This window comes from Mustela nivalis, assembly GCF_964662115.1.
Source record: "Mustela nivalis genome assembly, chromosome: 7".
NCBI classification, from domain to species: Eukaryota; Metazoa; Chordata; class Mammalia; order Carnivora; family Mustelidae; genus Mustela; species Mustela nivalis.
In genome coordinates this window covers 100827810-100853621 of record NC_139026.1, presented here as the reverse complement: position 1 = coordinate 100853621, position 25812 = coordinate 100827810, and the positions used below count along the sequence as shown (strand labels likewise).

At 44.0% G+C, this 25812-nt stretch overlaps 1 protein-coding gene across 2 annotated transcripts in view; it reads left to right on the top strand.

The window, feature by feature from the left end:
* Positions 1–25812, top strand: part of PPM1H (protein phosphatase, Mg2+/Mn2+ dependent 1H) — a 257949-nt gene that overhangs the window by 108962 nt on the left and 123175 nt on the right. For both annotated transcript variants that reach the window (XM_082742521.1, XM_082742520.1), the window contains exons 3-4: positions 15120–15464; positions 25335–25447. In XM_082742521.1, coding sequence (XP_082598647.1) covers positions 15120–15464; positions 25335–25447 — 458 coding nt within the window. The remainder of the gene's footprint in view (positions 1–15119; positions 15465–25334; positions 25448–25812) is intronic.

The window sequence follows — 25812 nt, the reverse complement described above, 5'->3', positions numbered from 1 at the left end:
TTAAAGAAGGTTGCTGGTGGTTCCAGCCCTTCTGGAATATTTGACCCTCATTTGGCAGTCTGCTTCCAGCAGTGATGTCAGCTATAAAAAAACAATGGGAGGAGCCTTTTCTTTTTCTCATTGTATGTATTACTCTGAATTTTCCTTCTAGTTAAGGACTTTGTTTTGTGCAAGTCAAGAAAACATAACCTTTTTATTTATCCCCTTGGATTTTCTGAAGCAGGACAGTAGTTTCTCTCAAAACTCTTCTCTCTTGGTTCTAGGGACACAAACTCTTGCCAGTGATGAAGAAGGGTGACTTTAGAACCAGGCCAATGTCAGAGTTCCCTCCTCAGTTGGTGTTGGTTTTCTCTGAAAACTTGGTTTGACCAAGATGTCCATAGTAGTTGGGAAGGCAACTTGAACTTGATTCCACAGTAGACTTTTCCCCACTATAGCACACCTTAAGGTTAAAGGAAAATAGATGATGCTAAGATGGAAACTTTTCCTCGTTTCACTGTAATTTGATTTCCCCACAGCTTTAGACGGGAAGAACATTGGCAAGAGTGATAACCTCTTGAGAATTTTTCTTCTTCATTTTTCTTAATACAGTTCTCCGCATTCATGTGCCAGACACAATACTGATCTCAGTCCTTTCCCCAGTATTGATTCATTTAACCTGATAATATGTTCAGAAGTATGCACTATCATTATCTTTATTTTACTGATGAGGAAGTAGACACATAGAGCTGTAACGTGCGCAGCTTGGAGTCAACTGGGTAGTCTGGTCTCTGGTGACATGCTGCCTCCTTATCCATTAACTGCTGGGAAATGTGGCAGAGAATCTTCTTGGAAAAGGCTGCAATAAAGGAATAATTCCTAATGATGTGTATAATTTCAGTATAATTTGATACTAAATATTTTCTCATTTTTATTATGATTTCTCTTTTGATTTAGGAGTTGTTTTTTAAAGATTTTATTTATTTGAGAGAGGTGGGTAGGAGAGGCAATGGGAAAGGGAGAAGCAGACCTCCCCACTGAGCAGGGAACCCAGTGTGGGGCTTGATCCGAGGACCCTGGGATCATGATCTCAGTCGAAGGCAGACCCTTAATAGCTGACCCACCGAGGTGCCCCTGATTTAGGACTTACTGAGCAATTTCTCCTTTCAGTTCAGAAACTGGGTAACAGCTCTTACTGACTCAGCTGAAGAACAGAATGGAAATGAAATTGCTTATCCCCTTATTGACCTTATAGTCCATTTTTTCCTTGACAACTTATAGAAAAACTGTTGTTTGCATGAAACCATGGCAAGAAGAAGTCTTCTGATTGGATAATAATGTGTGTCTAAGTCTGAATCATTGTGCTGCCACTTACTAGATGTTAGTTACCTTGTGCAAATGAGTTGCCCTCCCAGTACCTCAGTTTCCTCATCTGTTACATTCCAGATAATAGCTCCTACCTCATAGGGTTGTTTGAACTAAATGAGTTAAAAATATGAAAAGTGCTTAGAATACTACCTCACCTATAGTAGATGGAGTTCAAGTAGTGTTATCTGTTGTTCTAATAGCCGAGTCTGTAGCTACATTTCAGTATTACTTCACATTACTTGTGTTTTCACTATAAACTGTCTTTTTTTGCGGGGGGAAGGGTCAGAGGGAGAGAGATAGAATCTCTGCACAGTGCAGAGCCCGCCGTCACGACCCTGAGACCATGACCTAAGCTGAAATCAAGAGTCAGATGCTCAACCAACTGGGCGACCGTGGCACCCCTTTCTGTAACGTGGTTTAGGTGGAGTTTTTGATGTGTAAAATAATGGTTTGGGAACATTTGAGGTAATTTTTGAGTCTAAAATAAACAACACAACTTAGCCAAAACTGTCACAAACATATTCCTATCTCTCAGAAGTTAATATTTATTTAATAATGTTTTTACAGTGGGACAGAATGAAAAAAAATAAGATGGGACAGAACGACTAAAATTTAAAAAGAAAAAGCAGTTGTTGGTGAGGATGTGGAAAAATAAAAGAACCTTATGCATTGTCGGTGGGAATGAAAATTGGTGCAGTCACTGTGGAAAACAGTACAGGTTCCTCAAAAAATTTAAAAATAGAATTACCATATCCAATAATTCTCCTGGGTATTTACTCAAAGAAAATGAAATCCTGAATTTGAAAAGATGTAGGCATTCTTATGTTTATTGCAGTGTTATTTACAATAGCCAAGATATGGAAGCAGACCAGGATATGGAAGCATCGATATGTGAGTTAAGCCCCTGCCTCCGGCTCAGGTCATGATCTCAGGGTCCTGGGATCGAGCCCTGCATCAGGCTCCTTGCTCAGTGGGGAGCCTGCTCACCCCCCACCCCTGCCCTCTGCCTGCCTCTCTGCCTACTTGTGATCTCTCTCCCTGTCAAATAAATAAATAAAATCCTTAAAAATATATGAGTGGATAAAGAAGATGTAGTATGTATGTGTGTATATACACAAGTGAATATTACTCAGCCATAAAAAAGAATGAGATCTTGCCATTTACAACAACATAGATGAATCTGGAGGGTATAATGTTAAGTGAAATAAGTTAGAGCAAGACAACTATTCTATGATTTAATTTAAGAACCCAAACAAATGAACAAATAAAAAAGATGAAAAGACTCTTAAATACAGAGAGCAAATTGGTGGTTGCCAGAAGGGAGGAGACTGGGGGGACGGGTAAAAGAGACAAAGGGGATCAAGAGTACCCTTGTCATGATGAGCACCAAGTGATGTAGAAAATTGTTGAATCACCATATTGTGCACCTGAAATGAATATAACACTGTATGTTAATTATACATGAATAAATTCTTTAATTAAAAAGTTTTTAAAAATAAAAATTTAACAAAGAGACTAAATTGCCATTTAATAACAAAAACCAAACTACTAGATGTGTCCTACATCTTACTGTTTCATAAAGTGGAAGGACTGAAACAAAGAAATCTGCATTTCATATCGTCAGAACCTGAGGAAGTGGTCTTCATTTTTAAGTCTATGAAATTAAGCATTCTTTTCTGCTGGGGAACAAAACATCTTAATAATTCAGACAAAAAGAGGTATGGTAAAAAACAGAGTATGCTACAAGGACATGATGCCAAGTGCACAGCAATAGAGGGTGGGCCCTAGGGATGGCTTGCATGAAGTTACTCAAATTTCCTGCTTCTGCTTGGTCATTGGCTTACCTTCTCCCTTTGCTGTGTCACCCTGAGGATCAGAATTGGAGAGTTCAACCAAGCCCTGTGGATAAAACGCCTAAAACACATCCTCTAGATTCTGACATCTTCATTGTGATGCCTTGAAAACTGGCCAGAAACTATGGCAGTCAAGCCATATAGTAGCTGAGAGTGGGAAATCAGCAGAGTATGACAATTTTCTGATTGCCCAATGGGAAATAGTAATTCTTTTTCTTTGGCAGTGAGAAGGGAGGCAGGCAAAAACATCCTGTGCTCATATGAATCCTGCAAAAACAACCATGGGATTTAACTCAAAGTGGGATTTCCACTTCCAGTGGAACTCTTTGTGGTACTCTTTTCATGTTACTGATTTTCATGTTATTCATGTTATTTTCATGTTATTGATATGGCCCCTCTGTCTATTTCTAAATTCCAGAGCCATACAGTGTAGGGAAGGGAAGATGAGTGTCAAATGAGCTGAGTTACTTGTATCTTCAGGGTAGATAGCTGAGAGGAGAACCCCTTATTTCCATAGAAAACTATTTCTAGAGTAGCAATCTCCATACCATGTGTATGAGTATGTACCCCCAACATACTTGCTCATTTAATGCTATATAACTATACTGGTACATATCATGTAATGTACATGGAGTAATTATAAAAATGTATTAATATTTAAAAAATAAAGGCAGTAAAGATGAAAAGTCAACGTTTTAAAATAACCGCTAACAGTCATATGATTTTTATCATCTGCCAGGCATTGTTCTAAATATTTTTCCCACAGTAACTGGTCTGTCTTACTAAGAGCAAAGACTTCATGTTCCCATTAGCTAATATCTCAAGGCAGAATTCATCATTAACAATAACAAGTATTTTTTTTTTTAAGATTTTATTTATTTATTTATTTGACAGAGAGAGATCGCAAGTAGGCAGAGAGGCAGGCAGAGAAAGAGAGAGAGGAGGAAGCAGGCTCCCCACTGAGCAGAGAGCCCAATGTGGGACTCGATCCCAGGACCCTGAGATCATGACCTGAGCCGAAGGCAGCCGCTTAACCCACTGAGCCACCCAGGCGCCCAACAATAACAAGTATAATTCCATATTTCAGCGGTCTCTTTGAGCATTTCAGAGACTTTGGATTAGAACGATTATTGTTGTCAGATATGACTAGATTGTCAGTACTTGGAGTAAGATGTGCTAGCTGTGACATGTTCTCATTTGCTCATGTTTTCTTTTTTTTTTTTTTTTAAGATTTTATTTATTTACTTAACAGACAGAGATCACAAGTAGGCAGAGAGGCAGGCAGAGAGAGAGGAGGAAGGAGGCTCCCTGCGGAGCAGAGAGCCCGATGCGGGGCTCAATCCCAGGACCCTGGGATCATGACCTGAGCCGAAGGCAGAGGCTTTAACCCCCTGAGCCACCGTGTTTTCTACCAGCAGTTTCTATGCAGGGATTTAAAAAAACAAAAACAAAAGCAAACCTGTTACCCACGTTGGGAGGGACGATTTAGTTAAAAACGTAGTTAACAGGTGGCAGGGGCCCGCTCAGCGGGGCTGGGCACACACGGACAGGGCCGCGTGAGCGTCAGGCCCGCCGCCGAGCCGGCGGACTTCACACCACGGGAGGGCGCCGGTATCAGTTTCTGTGAGGAAAACAGCAAAGCTTCATTTCTTCTCCGGCTTGAGGAGAAAAAACTGAAAGACTTGATCATGTTGCCGCGAAGCACTGGCGGGTGGCTTATAAGTCCCCCTCAGCTGCGCACTCTCTGGCGGCGGGTGGGGCGCGGGAGCGGGGCTGGCACCCTGGGAGAGCTCCAGAGCCAGAGAGAACCAGGCGCCCTGGCCTCGTGACCCCAGAAAAAATGTGTCAAGCCTCATTCCTTGGTTTTCTTTGTTTCCTGCCTCACCTCTCAGCACTTCTGTCAGGCTCCACAGGAAATGTCTGAGGTTTTGTCTAGCATCTCCCCCTTTCTTTGTCCGCACACCACAGGAGTGGCTTCCTAGCCGACCCCCCCCCACCCCCCAGGGGGCCTCACCAAGGCTCTTGAGCCTGTGGGTTCCCCGGAGTTGAGGTGCACATCCTGTGGCTCCTTTTTTGACAGAACTGCAGTTTAGGCTACTGATTTCTGACCCCCTGGATTCGCTGTGCTCTCAGTGCCCCGGAAGCTGAATGGATGCGAGCCGCTTGCGTCCGAAATTTTGTCACTAGCCCGTTCCCTGCGTACGTTTCTGTTGGGAGCAGGCTTAGTTTGTTGAAAGGCCCAAGGGGCCCTTCCCAGCCCAAACTCATTAATCTTAAGTTCTGGCATTATAGATGATTGTGAAAATGAGTGAAAGGGAATAAGCAAATATTTTTAAAAGTCAGTTTCTAGGGCGCCTGGTGGCTCAGTGGGTTAAGCCGCTGCCTTCGGCTCAGGTCATGATCTCAGGGTCCTGGGATCGAGTCCCACATTGGGCTCTCTGCTCAGTGGGGAGCCCGCTTCTCCCTCTGCCTCTGCCTGACTCTCTGCCTACTTGCGATCTCTCTCTATCAAATAAATAAATAAATAAAATCTTTAAAAAAAAAAATACTTGTTATTGTTAATGATGAATTCTGCCTTGAGATATTAGCTAATGGGAACATGAAGTCTTTGCTCTTAGTAAGACAGACCAGTTACTGTGGGAAAAATATTTAGAACAATGCCTGGCAGATGATAAAAATCATCTGCCTGCCTCTCTGCCTACGTGTGATCTCTCTTTGTCAAATAAATAAATAAATAATCTTTAAAAAAAAAAAAAAAGTCAGTTTCTACAACTTCTGAAAAAGAGGGATGTAATGTCACGCCTGCTTCAGAGAAATCCTGAAAGAGAGAGGGAGTACTTGTAGCTCCCAGTTTGTCACCTTCTGAAAAGGGGTGGGGGAGTGTGTGTGTGTGTGTGTGTGTTCTCAGTTACATACAAGACTTTTTTTTTTTTTTGGAGGGGGGCAGTAAATCAGAATGCAATAAGCAAACTGCTGCAGAGCTGCTTTTTTGTAAGACATTAAGTGATGGCTGCCAAATGTGCGTGATCAGTCAGGAAAAGGTCTGATACTGCTTTTCTTAAAGTGGAGTACCTGTTTAACTCCTGTTCATCGGGAGCAAAAACAAGGTAAACACTTGTTAAAACATAATACTAATTTTGAAATTCATTATGTCGAGAGCATGTTACTCTAAATTTGAGAGGGTTGACTTTTCAGGTGTAGAACTTTGCATCTGGGGTTGGTGCCCCAGCGATGTTTTCTGATACTACCAGAGATGAATGCAGGGCTACTGTCCGACGTTTTGGTAATCAGCCAGTGGCCCAGGATGTGTAAGCAGCAAGGGAAAAATGGTGCTGAAGTAGTAAAGGCTACAGAGGGACAGAAGCCAGGGAGATAATGACACAAAGTTGTATGTACTGGGAAATTGGAAAGATCCCCTCCCTAACTTGGAATCTGAAGGACTGGGTTCAAATCCTGGCATCACCCCATCACAGGAGTCAGTTAATGGTGCCCTGGTTAAATCCCTGGTGAAATGAGATAATGATGCCCATTTTATGGTGGTGTGGGGGGGATTAAACATGGTAGGTAATCATCAGGCATCCTTAGAATTCAGACTTCTCAGAGGGGAAGTAATTTAAGAAAAGAAACAACAGTAGCTGTACAGGGGCATCTGGGTGGCTCAGTCATTAAGCGTCCTGCTCAGCGGGAGGCCTGCTTCTCCCTCTCCCACTCCCCCTGCTAGTATTCCCTCTCACTCTGTGTGTGTGTGTCAAGTAAATAAATAAAATTCTATAAAAGAAAAGCTATATGGTGGAGGGACATGAGCACCCATCTGGCAGAGTCGAAAGTAAGGAGCTAAAGTGTGGCTTGGTCGCCCTGGTTACGGGAGCTCTTACTGTACCCTGCCTGCTCGTTGTTCCCCAGGCCATTTAATAGTGAGTATAAGTAATTACTGTTGTAAGGTTTTGTTTTTGTTGTTGTTGTTGCTGTTCTTTTAGATGCTGGACACTTCTGCCTTCGGCTGCGGTTGTGGTCCTGGGGTTCTGGGATTGAGCCTCGCAGGCTCTCTGCTCAGCGGGGAGCCTGCTTTCTTTCCTCTCTCTCTCTGCCTGCTTGTGATCTCTGTCTGTCAAATACATTTAAGAAATATTTTTTTTAAAGTATATGTACAATTAACCTTTTGGTGTGCAGTTTTATGTTTTCAACATACATGTAGATTCATATAATCATCATCAATCAGGATACAACATTCCCATCGCTGTAAATCACTTCCTCGTGTTCTCTCTTTATGGTCCTACTCTTTCCTCCTCCTGTAACCCACGATTGTCTGAACATTTAATACATATTATCCACTCCTCTGGCACCCCACGCTCCCCCTGTCTAGCACACTTGTAGTTACCTATTCACGTTTTAGACTGTTAGCCTCAGGAGTTTGGGAACATGGTTTTTTCTTCCTCTCTCCTACCTCCCCAGTGCCCAGCATAAGCCTGGCACATAAGAGATTCTGAGACACGCATTAAATGAATGAATCCTTACTGTCTGTGTCCTAGTTTCATCTTGTTCTTTAAATAAGGAAACAGGTGAGAGGAGTTAAGAAATGTGCCCAAGATCACAGAGTAGTAAATTCCCAAACCCAGGGTGGTCTTGGTTTAAAGCCTGTGCTCTTTCTGTGCTAAGACGTATCACAACAGATAGGATTTGTATTAACTCATCTGAAAGTGCATTACGTAAATGACCCAACTTTTAAAATCACTGGTGTGTTTGTTGGTATATTGTCACCGGTGATGAAGTTAGCCTTGTACTGTTAGAATATGTAAAACATGAAACCCTGTGTATTTACCATATAAACTCAGAGTGGTGTTCCCTGAGCTAATACCAAACTGAGGAGGTATGCCCTCTAAAGTGACTAATGGTGTGACAGGTGGGAGGTGGGTGTGTGTGGTGGGTAGGCAGAGGATGTTGAAAGGAGCCCTAGCCTTCACTTCCCTCTTTGGGGCCTTTGCTTGACCCAAGCAGGTGGTGAACACAGCTCTCCCTCTTCCCACATGCATGCCTAGCCTTTTAGCCAGTGTTTCAAAGGATATAGCAATGCTGGATTGTATGTGCATTCCAGCAGTGTACGGGAGCTGAAGAAAGGGTGTGGTTTTCAGCATATGCTCCAGAGAGATAGATATGGTGCATGTTTTGCTTTTTTTGTAATCTTCCTTGGGGAAAAAAAGGTCTCCATAGCTTAGAAGGGAAAAATGTGTGTGGTTTAAACTGGTCTTATAGGCCCATAAGACTCAGCAAAGTCAGGTACAGGAAGAGAAGGCAGCATCTTGTCCCCTTGGTTTCCTTGGAGCACCTGTGAGATTCCCAGGGCCCTACATCTAGGCTGTCTCGATCAGGACCACTGACAAAGAGCAAGAAAGGGCCCTGGGGAAGGAGTAGCAACTAGATCATGTAGGACCCATAAGCCATGTGAGCATGTAGGAGACCCAGTAGGGAGTCACTGAAGGTTCTAGTCTATGCAATGATGAAATAGATGCGTGTTTGCAATTAAATTGAACATTTGAGACACTTGAAAGCATCGTGTTCATACTACTTGTGATCTTTCAGACCTCTCTTGCAGATTCACCCCTGACATTGATCAGGGCCCTTGACGTAGGTGTGACGTTTAGGAATTGTTCTTTCCTCAAGGTTCTCGGATCAGACTTTATACATCCAACCATACATTCCTACCTGATGACATTTGATGGCATTGTTTTGAATAGAGAAGGGGGTGAGGGAGAAGGGGGTCCTTGTATCTTTTTCAAAATAAATGCATGGCGCGTCCTGTTTGATCATGCCACTTTCAAAAGTAGATTTGAATTCTTTGTTATGATCCTGGTTCCATTTCAAACACCTTGCAGCCCATTCCAGCCTTATACTGCTCTTTGAAGTGTCTTGTGGATCCTTTAGTCTCCTCTCTAGGCCCATCAATCCCGACCTAGGCCATCTTTGCCTCAGGACAGTTCTCTGTGAGCTTCCTAAAATCTAGTGCTTCTTTCTTTTTTTTTTTTTTTTTTTTCCTAGTGCTTCTTTCTTGCAGCATATCACAGAATGCCATGGGATTGGCACCCCTTAATCCTGCTGCCACCTTGTTCTTCCACATAGAGGCATTTCACATTGAAGCTCCTTGGTCTGCCTTGACCCCAGAATCTCCCTCCAGCCTTACTTAGCCCTCAAGGCTGGTCTTAATGAGGCCACTGTCCACATAGGCCATATAAAGTCCCCTTAACACCTGCACTGCCTGTTAGTTGCTCCCTTTTTCCAGAATAGTCTTTCAGTCGATCATCGCCCAAGCAGGTGACCAGATAGACATGCACAATTTGATGAGTGCTGCTGTAAGGGTGGGCTCAGGATGCAGTGGGAGCTCCCAGAAGGAGGTAAAATTTAAGATGTGTACTAAGAGATAGGTGGGGGCGGTGGGGGGGGGTACTTGGGGGGGTACTCTGGCAAAGGATGGGGGTGGTTTGCGACGAGCTACAAGTGCCATAGTTTGGTTGGTGAGATTTGGAGTGACAGAATGTGGGGAGACCATCAGAGACTACATCAGAGACTGCAAACTGGCTCAAAGCCTGGAGCCAGCCTGTGAAGGAGGAGGTTAGGCTGGCCAAAGAAATACGGTCAGATTCGGGGTTTTAGGGAAAAAATCACTCTGGTTATAACTCGGGATACAGAAAGGAGAAGCAGATCCAAGAGGCATGTGTACAGGAGAGCAAGCATTCCCTCCAGGAGCAGGCGGAGTGTGTGTGAGGGTATTCAGCGAGGCAAGGGGCTGATGGCTCAGAGCGTGGAGCCTACTCCCAGCTGCATCCCTTACTAGGTGGTGATCTTGAACAGTGAGACTCTCTGTCCCTCCTTTTCCACCTCTATAAATTGGGAATAATTACCACACATCATAGGGTGGCTACTCCCAGGATGGGTTGTGGTAGGATTAGATGTGCTAATATTGATAAAGCATTTAGAATACTGCCTGCTGTGTAAGGTTTATTACATGACAGGAAGGGTGCTGTGGCCGCATAACTCGATGTTTCTGTGACCTGATGGTCTCTTAGGCATTAAGAGCTAAGTTGGCATCTAGAGCATGTGGGAGAGGGCTCACCTGGTGGCTGTAGTTTCCCAAATAATTGATCTCTCACTTGAAGTTCTGTGCCACAGAAGGACACTGAAGATTTTGAAGTCTCTTGATGAATTTGGTTTTACCTAGTTCAAAAGCTTTCAAAAATTGTCCTCAGCAGTTGATTCCTTATGTCCAAAGTCTTCGGCAAACCCCTGATGTTTGTAACCGATGCATCTGTGCTGCTCTGGTTGAAATAACCGTCAGCGGGACTTATCCTTTAAACGCCCACTTCCTCTTTCCTAAGTGGTACAGTTTGGAAGCACGAAACACAGTTTGGACCCTGCTGTTCTGGTCAGTTCAGGGCGTTGTGAGTGACTCCTCCAAGGTCACACAGAATGGCAGATTTGAGACTAGGATGAGGGTCTCCGGAACTGCTTGGTTCTGGAACGGCTTGAACCCCCTTCTGTTAGTATGGGGGTTCTCAATTTGGGGAGCACTTCAGAATCCCCTGGGGAGCTTAAATAAATGATCAGTGGTAGGGCTCCACCTTCAGAGAAGCTGACTGAATTGGGCTGGGAGTGAACCGTGTATCCAGCAGTGCTGGATTTATTCAGTCTCTAGTTAGAAACAAACTTTCTTTGTCGAAAAACTATGTCTTACAAGTTTTCACTGTGAAAACTACTAATTGCATTTTAAAGGTTAGGCTATGCCAGCATTTCTAGCCCTGCTGTGCTAAGGTGTTTTCCGAAGCAGGGTGCTGCCCTTCTCCTCCCTGCTTCAGAAGTCCCCCAGTCCGGTTTTTCTCTTGACTGCTTAAAAATTGCCCAGATAGTTCAACAGCCGGTTGTTGCTGCAGTGCCTTCAGAATGCTTTGCCTTGTTGAAGGAAATGGTTGGATTACTCATCAGAAAAATGTCAGAGTTGCTTTTTAAAAAATATAGTAGCATTGCCTTGCCTTGTGCCTTGTTATTTCATGGGGTTTGATCTTCTTTGAATCAAATCATGATTCTAGAAACATGATACTTTAGGTGTAACAGAATCTGAGTCATGGACACAGCTGGTCCTATTTCGTCCCTCACTGGCCCTGCCTACAGCTTCCTTAACAGTGTTTGCTGGGTTTTCATTTAAATGGGGTGCAGAAGGACTGTGTGGGCAGTTTTTACTCAGGCAGCCTTGGGACTTTTGGAGAATTAGATGTGATAAGCAAAAAATCCCTTTCTTTTGCCGCTTTTCCCAGTTGTGAGAGTGTAATATGGCAGGCAATATGTACTTTACTAATGCAGCAAGTAACAAGGGCTCGTGGTGAGTGTAATAACTCCGACCCTTGTGAAGTAATAATGAGCATAAACAATAATTCAGGCTGTGTAGAGTGACAGTCACTGTTTCTCTTGGTGACCAGGTCATAGGAATTGCTAATCCCGTGATGCCTCATTGCCTCGCATTCATAAAAAGAGGAAATGCTAAATTTCAGAGGTTGGTGAAAATATAGATTCACTGAATTCTATCCACAGATGCCCTACAATAAGAACTTTTTCAGTTTTATTCCTGGTTGATAGCCACTTCTACCTATTTTCATTCTTCTTTTGTGCGCTCTTGCATTCCTTATCTCACACTCCTCCTTCCCGCCCTGCATGCCCCGGGTCCCAGAATACTAGATAAACACGCACCTCCTTTCCTCTCCTTGTCCCCAGCTCTTGTTACAGAAGCTGGCAGCAGCGGCTTATCAAAAGGTCATGAAGCCCGCAGACAGGGAGCCCAGGAGGCAGACTGTTGAGGGCCCGTGTGGCATCCCAAGCAAGACACCAAGGACCCTGGCTCCTTCAGATCTCCTGTCCCACTACCTCCAACAGCAGGTTTTGGCCGGTTTTGCAAGAGGGTTACTCTACCTCCAGGTGTTGCTTCTGTGACCCAGGCAGGAAGGAAAAGGAGACGGGTAATGGGCAAAGGCCAGGCCACTTGAGCTTTCCTTTTATCAGGAAAAGAATAGCTTTCCTGGAAGTTCCACCCAAGAGTGGATACTAGATAAGCAAGTACCACAGTCAGCCACACAGCCCAAGCCTCGGGGTATTTTCCTCAACCGGCTGCTCAATCAGCTCTCATTCCCTCCCAGTTCTTCTTGTCCCATCTTCAGAGCCTAGCTTCTTCCCCCACCACCCCCATGACATGGATCAATACTTCTTGATTATTGAACTTTCGGAGTTCAGCAGAAGCACTGGACTCTTCTACAGTAGCTTCTCATGTTGGTGAAGAACTAAAGCTCAGAAAGTGACTGAGGTGAAACCATACTGTAATGGCAGTGATAGCAGTCACACACAAGGGAGACTACTTATCTACTCTGCAGGCATAAATCACCATTCACCCTTGCTAAATACCCACTCCCTGTGAGCCGAGCTAATGCCTGCTGCTTACGTACTAGGCAGACATGGTGCAGTTGAGCTGCTTACGTACTAGCAGACATGGTGCAGTTGAGCACCAGGGATGTCCGGCTCTGGAGTGACCCAGCCAGGGTCAAACGCCTGTATTGCCTTCCTCACTTTGGTCTGCCTCCCATGCCCACTGATTGGTATTGACGATGCCATTAGAACTCCCATCTTCTAATTCTGAAGTCCTTGTTCTTTCTACTGTCCTCTGAGTTCAAGTGCTTTTACTCATTCATAAGTGTTTGTTACTGCCTGAATTTGAATGTCTTTTTAGGGTGTTATTCACCTCCTTGCTGGCATCCTCACTTTCACTCTTTCCTAATCCTCATGGCGTAGCCTGAATGATCGTTTAAAAACATAAATTAAGTTTGTTACCCTCCCACCCACCTCAGCCAATGGGTCTTTGTTATTCTTAGTCTAAAGCCAAGATCCTGCATGTGACCTGGGAGGACTGAGTGGTCTGGATGCCACGTCCCTCTACAGCCTCATTTCTCACCCATGCCTTTCTTGTTTCATTCCTCGATTCAGTCACATGGTATGGTTTCATCTCCTCTCACGCATCATGCACCTTCCTACCACAGGGCCTTGGCACCTACTGTTTCTATTGCCTGGTGGTCTCTCGTTCCCCATCATTGTCTTGTGAATTTCTAAACAGCTCTTAGGCTAGCCTGCATGTCCCTGGGAAACCTCCTCCAAGTCCCCCTCTGCAAGCTGGCCTCTTGGAGGCACCAAGAACCTCTCCTTGTAGCCCTCACTAGAATTTTGATCTTATGTTTGTGTGATTATTTTGATCAGTATGTGTTTTCCCCACTGAATTATTAAGATCAGACCATATCTGGTATGGCTTCTAGTAAGGTTTTTTTTTGTTGTTGTTGTTGTTTTAAGATTTTATTTATTTATTTGACAGACAGAGATCACAAGTAGGCAGAGAGGCAGGCAGAGAGAGAGAGAGGAAGGAAAGCAGGCTCCCTGCTGAGCAGAGAGCCTGATGCGGGGCTCAATCCCAGGACCCTGAGACCATGACCTGAGCCGAAGATCTTGAAGGCAGAGGCTTAATTCACTGAGCCACCCAGGCGCCCCCTAGCAAGCTTTTTTTTAATCCCCTGTCCACTTTGCACCTGTCACGTAGGGAATGCACAGTATTTGTTGACTAAAAATCAATTTTTTTTCTCAGCACGTGGCACAGAATTAAAAGTGAAATTTAAAAGGCACAAATGGAGCAGTGGCATATGTCACCATAACTATATGGTATCTTCCAGCATCATTCTAAGATAGACCAAAAGAACTTTATTTAATAGCTTTAGCTAGAAAAGGATTTGATATTTATTGCTGTGGGGGTGTATATGCTAGTAGTTAGAAGTAGATGTTATATACACCCTACCTGTTTAATTACCAATGCATCTTACTTATTTAGTAAAGTAATTAATGCATTTAAGCCTTTTTTCCCTATAGCTAAGATCTTAGGCATGTGTAATTCAGACATGGTTTTTAAATACATTCATTTGAAATAGTCTAGAAATAACTCCAAGACGAAATCCATGGTAAGTGAGGAACGTGGGAATGTGTAGCTTTAGGATAGGAAAAGGAAGAAACAAAGATGTTGGGTACCAACTGGGAAACTGAGGGAGGCAGGAAATAAGAGAAGGAGATTAGAATTGGCTGCATCTTAGACTGGGTGTCTAAGGGGAGAACATGTTCTAAAAATATAGGATGTAGATCAAAGAGGATGGGGCAGGTATCTGAGAGTGAAAAGGCTCTACAGGGGGAAAAATGGGTCTACTGATTTCCTCTTGAAGAATCTGCAAAAAAGAGCTTGACTTCCTCCAAAGACTCCAGGCCAAGCCTGCTCTTGGGTTGCACAGGGCAATGAGGACTTAGGGGTTAAAGCTGGACTCCTAAAGACTTGCCTACTGTCTTGGAGTTTGACATCAAACATCCGTACATCGGGGCACCTGGGTGGCTCAGTAGGTTAAAGCCTCTGCCTTCAGTTCAGGTCATGATCCCAGGGTCCTGGGATGGAGCCCTGCATTGGGCTCTCTGCTCAGCAGGGAGCCTGCTTCCTCCTCTTTCTCTCTCTCTCTCTGCCTACCTCTCTGCCTACTTGTTATCTCTGTCAAATAAATAAATAAAATCTTAAAAACAAACAAACAAACAAAAACATCAAATCAAGGTGGATCTTGCCACAAAGTAGCTGCTGAGCTTGCTTGGTAATTTGGGCTCCTCCTGCAGGCGGAGAAGCAAGGACCGCTCCATCCTCTGGATGGTGATCACAGCAGTGACAAATCCCTGAGCCTTTTTGCCGGGTTTTGACCCCCACTGTTTGCCAACCAAAGACAGATCAGAAGTGGATGCGCTAAGCGCCCTCCTCACTGCATCAGTGTGACCCTGGGGCCCTGACCAACGAGGTTCTCACTCCCTGTCGCCTCCCTCCCCCAGGAATCAGAAGGCGTTTCCTGCCACTACTGGTCGCTGTTTGACGGTCACGCAGGGTCCGGGGCCGCGGTGGTGGCCTCCCGCCTGCTGCAGCACCATGTCACGGAGCAGCTGCAGGACATCGTGGAGATTCTCAAGAACTCTGCTGTCCTGCCGCCCACCTGCCTGGGCGAGGAGCCAGAGAACACGCCCGCGCACAGCCGGACTCTGACCCGCGCGGCCTCGCTCCGCGGAGGCGTGGGGGCGCCTGGCTCCCCCAGCACCCCGCCCACGCGTTTCTTCACGGAGAAGAAGATCCCGCACGAGTGCCTGGTCATCGGGGCTCTGGAAAGTGCGTTTAAGGAAATGGTAGGTGTCGCGGAAGGGTCCAGGGGTCTGGGGGGAGGCCCTCGCTTAAGCCAAGTCTATGCTTCTTCTAGAAGGTTCCCTGGAAGGGCGTGTCTCTGACCTGTCCTCTAGTTGTGTGGCTCCGCATGGATCTCCCTTTGATAACAGGCCTCCACTCTTAGGAGAGGGTGGCAGAAAGAGTTCCTGGCATGGCATGCTGGCAAAAATTAAGAAGATGAAAGGGAGGGATAGTGTATGACGGAACAGGCTTTTTAAATTTTATTTATTTGACAGACAGAGATCACAAGTAGGCAGAGAGGCAGGCAGAGAGAGAGGAAGGGAAGCAGGTTCCCTGCTAAGCAGAGAGCCGGATGTGGGGCTCGATCCCAGGACCCTGAGATCATGACCTGAGCTGCAGGCAGAGGCTTTAACCCACTGAGCCACCCAGGTGCCCCGGAATAGGCTTTTTAAAGGTAAGCATTATGGCTTCTCTTTCCGCAGACTCATTGATGCCGGCTGGTACAATTCCACTTAACTGAACCGCGAGCGTCCTTGCAATCTGTCTGACACATGTGTATGAATTCCAGGTGTTTGGGGGAAACGGCGCTTTAGTCAAGTGCTCAGAAGTACCTTTCCCATACAGAACTGATCCAAGAACAGCTATTGTAACCATGATTGGCTATGTGGTTCTCAGTGCTTTAAAAAAACAAAACAAAACAACAACAACAACAAAAACGTACCTGCTGGAGGAGAATCAAGGGGCTAATATCCCAGATCACCGGCTTTACTGGGGAACATGGATTTATTTGTGTGTTTAAATGAGGATGTGTCTTATCAAAGAATTCAGCCTCCCTCCCTCTCAGGCTCAGTCCAGAGAATACACATAGAGAGGGAGTGCAGCTGCTTTCACGGTGTCCCCTGACCCTCCGCCTGGAGAGGGACCACCCACTGGACCACCCCCTTCCCTCTCTGAGCTCACTTTCTACTGATGCTGTTATTTTGGTTCCAGAGATTTTTCTTTCCTAAGCAACAGCCTGTATGCAGGTAATAGAGAAGAAGTATTTAAAGATGTCATGATACGAGTAAAGTGAGTGTGCTGTATTATTCTTAAAACCTGGAGACTCAGTACTTGGGGGGCTCAGTCAGTGAAGTGTCTGCCTTTGCTGGCGTCCTGATCCCAGGGTCGTGGGTTGGAGCCTCATTCCGGCTCCCTGATCAACAGGGAGTCTGCTTCTTCCTCTACCCCTCCCACTGCTGCTCGTGATCTTTCTCTCTTTCAAGTAAATAAATAAAATCTTAACAACCGGAACAACAACAAAACCCTGGGCATTCAGAAGTGATGACAAACTGTTGTTAAATGAAGCACCAACAGCTGGGAGCACCTCCCCAGAATGGAGTGTACACAGAGTGCACATTCCATGATTAGGCTGTGTGCTAAGGAGAAAAAAATAATGTTGCACAGCGCCTCGCCATCTGATTTGTTTCTGAGGCAAAATAGTTCATATGTTCACACCTGGTATTTGCATCCTATCCTCACTTTTATGCATCCCCTCTTGGGTCACCGTGTTCCCTTGTCATATAAATATTTACCCTTTGATTAGCAGGTGACTTAAAATGCACCTGTCGTTCAGGAGTGTCTGGTAGCCTTCAATCCCAAGAAGATCACCAGGAAGCTGGAGAAGATTCTTTAGGAAAAAAGGAATCAAGGTAGTAAAGTTGACTCCTATTCAGGCTTCATATAAAAATCTCATTCCCCAGCTGTCACAGAAGCTCTGATGGGAATAAGTGTTTCTCGACACTGATGTTCAGAATGCTAAATATTTAATTGAGGTAAAAATGTGACAGTAGGCTGTTCTCTTAAAGGGAGGAAAAAATCCGCTGACGCGATAGAAGTGAAAAACAAAAGAAACTTTGGGTTTCTCATTTCCTTCTGTAATTGCTTATGCCCTTAGACATCTTTTACTTGAATCTGCTGTATTCTCAGATCTATCCACTAGAGGCCAATGTCACCTTGAGGCAGGCCTCTACAGTGGTCTCTGGCTGTTTCTGCCCATTAATGGCTAAGGGTTACTAGCAACCACTATACTTAAAGTGAGAGACTTATTCAGAAATATGCTTAGTAAAGGGCCTTATTCTTGTCTTTTTTAAATTTTTCTGGCTTTTAACTAGTTATTTCATGACCTGAAATTTTTACCTTAGAGACTTAGCCAGCAAAAAGATCATTTCACTTGCCCATGTAATTCATTCAACCAATAAATATTTGATTAGAATTAACTGTGCCAGGCCTAATTGGGAAAAGAGCATTGAACAAACTAGGCAAAAACGAGTATTAACAAGTAAAATATAAGTGGAAGGGACGTTGAGTGAAGAAATGCAGGGTGAAGTAGGCGTCCAATAAAGACAGGAAGGGAGGTGTTCCCTTGGGAAAGTGATGCTGGGTGGAGGGGGGTGGATTATTTAGGAAAAAAAGCACCAAGGTAGTAAATTGACTACTACTCATGCTTTGTATAAAATCTCATTCCCCAGCTGTCATAGAAGCTCTAAAGGGAAAAAGTGTTTCTTGATCATGATGTGGAGAATGCTAAATATTTAATCCAGATAAAAATGAGGTAATAAAAACAAAAATTGAGTTAAAAATGAAGCAGACAAAACACAGGAGGCCATTTACACGGACAACTACATCAGAGAACCCAGATGGGCCTAAGGCCACAAGCCGGTGTCAAAGGTAGAAATGATGGATGGAAGGTGAATTGGAGAGGTGGTCTGGAAGGACCTGGTGTGCTATATTATGAATTTTTGGCTTTAAGCCATATCTCATCTCCAGTTCATTCCAGCCTGCGGCTGCTTCTTCACACTCAGGTTTTTCCCAGATTGTCTCTCTAGCCACCAGCATGCCAGAGGCCTACCTAGGCATTGCTTGGCATTATTGAGTAACAATATCTGTCATTGGTTTTCATTGTGCTTGCTAGGGTGGCCCTACTGTCTGTCCTCCTAGGGACTGAGCCGGTCAGTGCCTTTTGGCCCAGAGCAATTATTAATATACTGTCCCCTTGTATTCTCAAAAGTGTCCCTGTTTAGATGATGTCTTATTATAGAAAGAGGCTCTTTGCTTTATGGGGGACTTCAGGAAAAATCTACTCAGTGTCACAGAAATGTGCCCAACTTAAACATTAAGTTACTGGCAGTGAGCTTTACAACCCATAACACAGAAATTACACAGCGTACCTTCAACTTAATGGCCCGAAAGGCCATTGCCGGCTCATAGAAGATACTCTTTCTTTACTCCCCTTTGCAGTATGATATTTTTGAGAGTCAGTGTTTGAAGGCAAACTTTGGTTTTTTGAAATGCCTAACTTGCAGTTGATTTCCTTACCTTTTTGGCCTGGTCTTGCTGGTTTCTCCTTGGCCCTTTCAGAGTGGGACACATTTGGAATTTCTTGAACATTTCTAAATTTTTTCCTCACAGGAGCCAGCCACTTTCTAGCTTTCCTCTTTCTAGGTGTTCTTTACATGTTGCAGGTTCTGTGCTGTTCTGATTCTCTGTAGTAGGAGAAACTCAGTATTAAATAAGATGCCGTTATTTTCAGTTTTGTGGCTTTTTTACTTTCTCTTGCACTTTTCATCCCTGAAAATTCCCCAAGCCCAGCTCCTAAGCCTCCAGTTTGCCTCACTGATGACATCTTTGCAGCTACTTTTCCTCAGACTCAGAAGTCACTTACAGTATCTTTAAAGACAAAGCTCGCCCTTCACTTGGGTTTTTGCTTTATGAACAGCAGCTTAGCGATGTAGAGTCAATGGTCTTTGGTCTGTCCCTCTGCAGTGTCCTCAATCACTAGTATTTATTGAGGCTCTGTTTTATAGCTAGCATTCTCCTAGATACCATGGGGTCTGGAAATAAAAGGTTAGATTTTATGTCCAGGGGCATTTGGAGTCACACGTTTTATGCATATAGAGATACGGTATCTCATTTATTTTGATATTCTGACGTGAAGCAAGGTGGTGAAATGCAGATACCTATCTGAAAGGAAGGATTGGTTAAAACGACTTCGAAACACCACGCCAGAATAAGGAACATTGATTTCCAGGAAAAAGTAGGTACTTGTCGCAAAATATAGACTACCAGAAGTGGAGAAAACGCTTTGAACCAGTGGAGATGAGAGAAGTTTCATCAAATACTGTGAGCTGCTTTGAGGTCACTGCTTTTCCTTTCCTCTTTGATCCTCCAGTTGCGTGCCCGCAGCGTGTGGCTGGTGGTGGAGGTGACCTCTGACCCCTGGCCTCTGATCCTTCCCGTGCTTTCCCTCGGAGGCATGTTTGCCCTTGGGCCCCCTTTATTACATCTCATCTTGCATCTTCCTTCCTACTGAGAAGGCTGCATCGTCCATTCTTCCTGTGTCCACTGTGGAAGTCGAACCAAAGTTTCCAAGAGGACCAGAATCTCAGGAACTTCTGAAATGACCTCCATTCTGCTTCCCCATGGCACTTTGTCATGGTGCCTCCTTCAGCGGCTGCATCTTGTCCCCTGTGGGTTAGGCTGTTGCTGGGCCCGGATGAGAACTGCCTTCTCTATCCTGATGTCAGCCTTTTCCTTGCTTGCCCACCCTCCCCAAACAGGGTCTCATCGTCAGCATTTCACACTCATGAGGGAGGTCGCTTCCACGACTGGCCTTTGCAGGAGATCCGGCTTTCTTGGAATCACAGCACAGTCAGCACAGATGAGCCTTGTAGCCTACCACCCATGGGATTTGAGTTCTGGACACAGGCAGGAGGAATTTCACAATTCCGTCCTATTTCCTTTTTCAGTGTGGGTATGGATTCATCACCAGAGTGAAGAATATTTTAGAAGTTTGCTTGTTACAAAGGAAGAAAATGGCAGTATTTTCCCTTGTGAAACTACCACACATCTTCCTGTTACTGAGCTAATGACTGGAAATAGCACTGAGCTTGGATTTATTGGTCCAAAAACAAAAACAAAAAAACCATATGGTGACACTGTGGTGAAAAAGAGGATAAATGCAAAGCTTATTTATAGTTTATAAATCCTAGTGTTTTCCAGAATTACCATAGTCATGGTAAGTTATGGACCTGCATGTCTGTCTGTGTTTAATTAAGCTAATTTTGTTTCGTCTTTGTTTTTGGTAGAACAGGAAATTCCTCCAAGGAATGAGCATGTGATTCTACCAACAGCCAGCAGGTGGCAACATGAGGCAATCCTGGGGTGTTTTTTTTTTTCCTTCCCATTGCCTGGCTGACAGATTGGCTTGTTCTCAGAATAAACCAAAATCAGACCCAGATACTGAAACTATGCAGAATCTTATTTGTGACTGACACTATTAGCAATGTGCTCAGAACCGTGTTTTAACCCATCTGTGGGGAGCTGCCAAGTCCTATTGAAACTACCCAGCACTCATTCCCTTCCGTTGTTCGATATTGCTGTTCTTTTGGAACCTGAAATTGGTCGGAAACAAAGAATGATCCTGGAGTTGCGTCATCTCTGGGACTTTCAAACCAAATTACAACCATCCCAAGCAATACATTTTCTCTCTTGCAGTTCTTTCCTGCAGAATTCGTCTCATTTCACACATCTTATTTTCTTCATTGCCTTCTTTGAAACAAAAGGGAGCAAAATAAAATCCAAAGTCTTTAGGAATTGGAACCATTCTTAAGATTTAGAGATAGTCCTGGCTTAAATGTAGTATTTAGACAGATGTAACACAGGATAAATCAGTCCTGCTTAAATACAAGGTGGCTCTGAGAGGTCTGTAGGACTCTTGACTGAGCAGATAAAACAATCTTGTTAATTGAATATTGTAAGTGTGTAAGTTGGTCCTTTTAGATCATTCTTGAAAAGGAATGATAGTACATGCCTGTGTTTTGCTGGTAAATTATGCTAGACTTATGTCTTCTGGTTTGTTTACAACTAAAATGGGGAAATATTCCAAATTGGTCTATATTTAGCACAAAGCAGTGCACAGGTTTTCCAATGATTTCATTGATTTTTTTGAAAATATACCCAAACCTGAGGCTTTATAAAATATAATAATAACTATACATTTATATATGTGTGTGTGTGTGTATTTTTATGTGAAGTGTGAGTAGCTTAAGCTAATTGGAAAAGTTGAGGGTTTAAAGAAAATGGGTAGCTAATTCAGCAGTAAATATCTTTATTGACTTCATTTATCGTGTTTGATCTGGTAGTAAAAGAACCATACAGATGGTCCTTTAATGTTCCTTTCAGTACTAAGATTTTGCGAAACATCTTTTAAAGAGGAGTAGGTGGTGTGGGAAAAAATAAATGTGCTATTTTGGCTTGTAGGGAGGGGAGGGGAAGCAATTATTTTTAGAATATGTTCTAGTTACACCCAGTTTTAGAAGAAATAGAAGAGTGTATTTTAATGTCAGTGAATCCTTCAGGGGGATGAAGTCTATGGAAACACATCTTTCAAATCCTAGTCACCAAGTCTGGAATCTTTCAAATCCCAGAGAGCATACATGTAATTAAAGTGTGTGCGCACACATGTGCACCTGCACACACACGTGTTTCACCACACAAATGGTGGGGGGCTGATGAAAGCATGAACATATTAGCAAAGTTTTCTGGATACAAAGTAGCTAGACATTAATCCACTGTTTAAGTGATGGTGCTGCCAAATTTAGCACTCCTTATGCTGGGGAAACTACAGAGGGAATGTAGTTGAAATATAGGAAAAGATGAAAGAAATGATGGAATCAATTAGAAAAAAATATTGAATCACACTATTAATGTAATAGCAAGGGAGTAATTGGGCAAGCTAATAGGAGCGTTTCCCCCCAGACTGAAGGCAGATAGGAACTCTGCTGTAAGAGAAAATCATAGTGTCGTATGTACATTCTTGCCTTGATTTTTTTCTTAAGGATTAAATATTATAATCAGGTTTTCTTGTAATGTTAACCATGACAAATAATGTACATGTGATGCAGAATGAACTTGTCTGCGTCCCAGTGGAGATTTTTGCCATGGATGGTGCTTTTACTCAGAATCTGTGTAGCATAGCATTTTCTTTCAGATTGCGCCAGGGATGTCAGTCTTTTGAGGCTTGTTCACACTCCAGCCCGTGTAGAGTACGCAAGCAGTTGGGTGCTCATGGGGTTTGTTGTGGGTTGTTTTTTTTTTTTTTTTAATAAAAATAGTCTTTCATTCAGGCATTAGGTATTCAAACAGACGTTGATTCTGGATATGAAAGGACACTTTCTGTTACCCTCAGAAATTCCTTCCAGTATATTAAGAACAGTTATGGAGTAGTAGTATCAAGTGTGGACTTGATATACAAGTTTATATATTAATTGGATGAAATGTTGTCTATCAGAACATCAACTTTATAGTACTTATTTAAATGCAAAAGAAAGGGAATATATCTGTCCACAACTGCTTTGTGAACTGGGTTGTTGGTTCTGTTCTTATGCATTGTTTGGAAGCTAGACAGAACTTCGGACACCTTGACATTTTCTTTCCCTTTCACTTCCCCGTTGATGGTCCTCTTGGCTGCTGTCCTTGCCCCTCCTTCTCCTCGCTCTCCAGGCTCCTGCCGACTCATGCAGGACCTCGTAACTTTATTCATTCATTCTCGTCAGTGGGCTGCATCTGAAGTGAGGCATGGGTTCCAACTTAATCATCATCTCAGTGAGCATTTGCTTGCACTGTAAGCTTTCCCTTTGTGAATTACGAACAGGGGTCAGGTGGTGAGGATGTAATTTAGAAATCTGGGCATGTCCAAAAGTATTTCTTCATTTGCCTGTTTAACAGATTAAGAACCATCTTTTTTTTTTTTTTTTTTTTTTTTTTTTTACCTGGCCTGGTTTAGGTGTTAAGGGTCTAGCAGCAAGCAGTAGAGATCTCTGCTCTCAGTTATGAAGCTTCTGGCCCCGGGAAGGATCCAGATGGCCCGCTCAGCCCGTCACACATAGCATCCAGTTTAATACAGTAGTCCTCTAAGAAACTAATGGATACCGGGTTTGAGTACATTTTTTTTTTAAGATTTTATTTATTTATTTTACAGAGATCACAAGTAGTCAGAGAGGCAGGCGGGGGGTGGGGAGAAGCAGGCTCCTGCTGAGCAGAGAGCCCGATGTAGGGCTCGATCCCAGGACTCCGAGATCATGACCTGAGCTGAAGGTAGAGGCTTAACCACTGAGCCACCCAGGTGCCCCTTGAGTACATTTTTTAAATCTGACACAGTCTTCAAGAATGGTCCTCATGCTTGACTCTACAGCTGGAGTTTTTCTTCACTTCTAAACTACTATGTCCCACATACACACATTCTTACCCCCAACCCCCACGGTTCCTCAGCCTCCCCACCCACCCTTACCCAGTTGATCCCCAGCAAGTTAGTTTCTCCCAGATCCTGTTTTTGTACTTTTTATCTCTTTTTTAACAGTGTGCTGGTCTTCATCTGTTTCCTCGGCTCTGGCTCTTCTGTTTCCAGTTTCTCACTGGCGATTTATCTGACCATGTATTACCACCGCTGGCCCCCAGCGCCAAGCATTTGCTGATCAACGTTGGCTTACTGGATTATCTCCTCCCTTCTCTATGAGGAGGATGGTCAAAGCAGCAGAGTTCCAACTCTGTGGGTTTCTAAGAACCAGAGAAGTGCCCTAGCCCTTTGTCTACCAGGGACATCCTAGAATCAGCCAGAGCACGACTTCCTCATCTGTTTCCTCCTCCCTCCCTCTGCCCCAACCTTCCACTACCATGAGAATGTCTGACCTTATTTTAGCCAACATTCATTTTGTTTTCCTAGCTCACATTTTTCTCAGGTCGTGGAAGCGTGATTCTGTCAGTGAGGCGGGATTTCACAGATACCTCTGTCTTGGATGATATCTCTCTGTCCATGGGAGTCTTGGTCAGTTTTTCATTGTCTTGGGGAGGCCTCATTAGGTGGCTGGTAATGATAAGCCTTGGAGGAGGAGAACAAGATTGAAATCCAAACTCCAACCAGGCAAATATGGGCAGGTTACCCCCGCTTCTGCATCCAAACATTGAGGTTAATAATACGGTTTTGAAGGGGCACGTGGGTGGCTCAGTGAGTTAAGCCTCTTCTTTCGGCTCAGGTCATGATCTCAGGGTCCTGGGTTCTCTACTCAGCGGGGAGCCTGCTTCCCCCCCACCCTCTCTCTGCCTGCCTCTCTGACTACTTGTGATCTCTGTCTGTCAAATAAATAAATAAAATCTTTAAAAAATAATAATAATAATACGGTTGTGGGGATCCACTGAGATTCTATGTACAGGGCTTCCAGCCCAGCCTGACACGGAAGCGAGGCTCGGGAAATGCTAGCTGTTCCTGGGAATGTGTGTCCCTGCTGTGAACCAGCGGCTGGGCGAGGGTGAAGTCAGATCAGAGTTTGGGAGCTTCTATCTTTGATTAATAAGACAGGGGGTTGACTCCTGCCTGCTTTGAGTAGAGGACACCGTCCTTCAAGTCACTTCTCTTACCTCGCTGTAAAAGCAACTATTGGAGACTTTGGAGTTAAAAAACATTGCTCGGGTTCAAGTACTTGACCTTACCCGTATTTCTCTTGTCACAGCTCAGGCAGTCCATACAAAGACTACATTTTCCACAAGTTACATTTATTGAATACAGTTGGTTTTCTTTTTCTTGCTTTTGTTCAGATTAGATCTGTTTGCCATTCCTTGTTTCCTGTCTCTGGTCTGCAGATGGTCTAGTAGACCACGGTTTTATGTCAGTGTCCCCAGTGAGAAGTGCTCTTCAGGTGGTAGAAGAGTACGAAAGATTTTCCTGTCCCATCTTTGAAGTGCGTTCAGACTCAAAGAGCTGTGTCGAGGGAGAGAGGTTCAGAAAGTCTTTGATAAGAGTTCCTGTTCATTCCAACACTGACTTTGTTTTCTTTCTCCAGGACCTTCAGATAGAACGAGAGAGGAGCTCATATAATATATCTGGGGGCTGCACAGCGCTCATCGTGGTTTGCCTTTTGGGAAAGCTATATGTGGCAAACGCTGGCGACAGCAGGTAAGCAGTTTCTCTGTCTGGCTTTTACTGATTTCCAGTGCCTTCGATCATTTCTATCCTTTTAAAAAGAATTAAATGATGGGCAATTAGATATTGAGAAAGAGGATCCTTCTGCATCTGAATAAAACGCATTTAAGATGAGTCGTCGGGCTGGTATGAGAAGGTGAAGGCTGTCTTCTGCTCGCCCACCAGGGCGGTTTGCATGTATACCTGTGGCCAGTTTAAACTGGTTGTATCCAAATATTTTTTGACTTCAGAACCTGATTTGCAATAAAAGCTTAGCAGAAGCATAAAACGTGAGAGTGTGAGGAGAGAGGAGAGGGATTTGAATGAAGGGGGTGTTTGGAAGGGGCCCGGGAGGACTC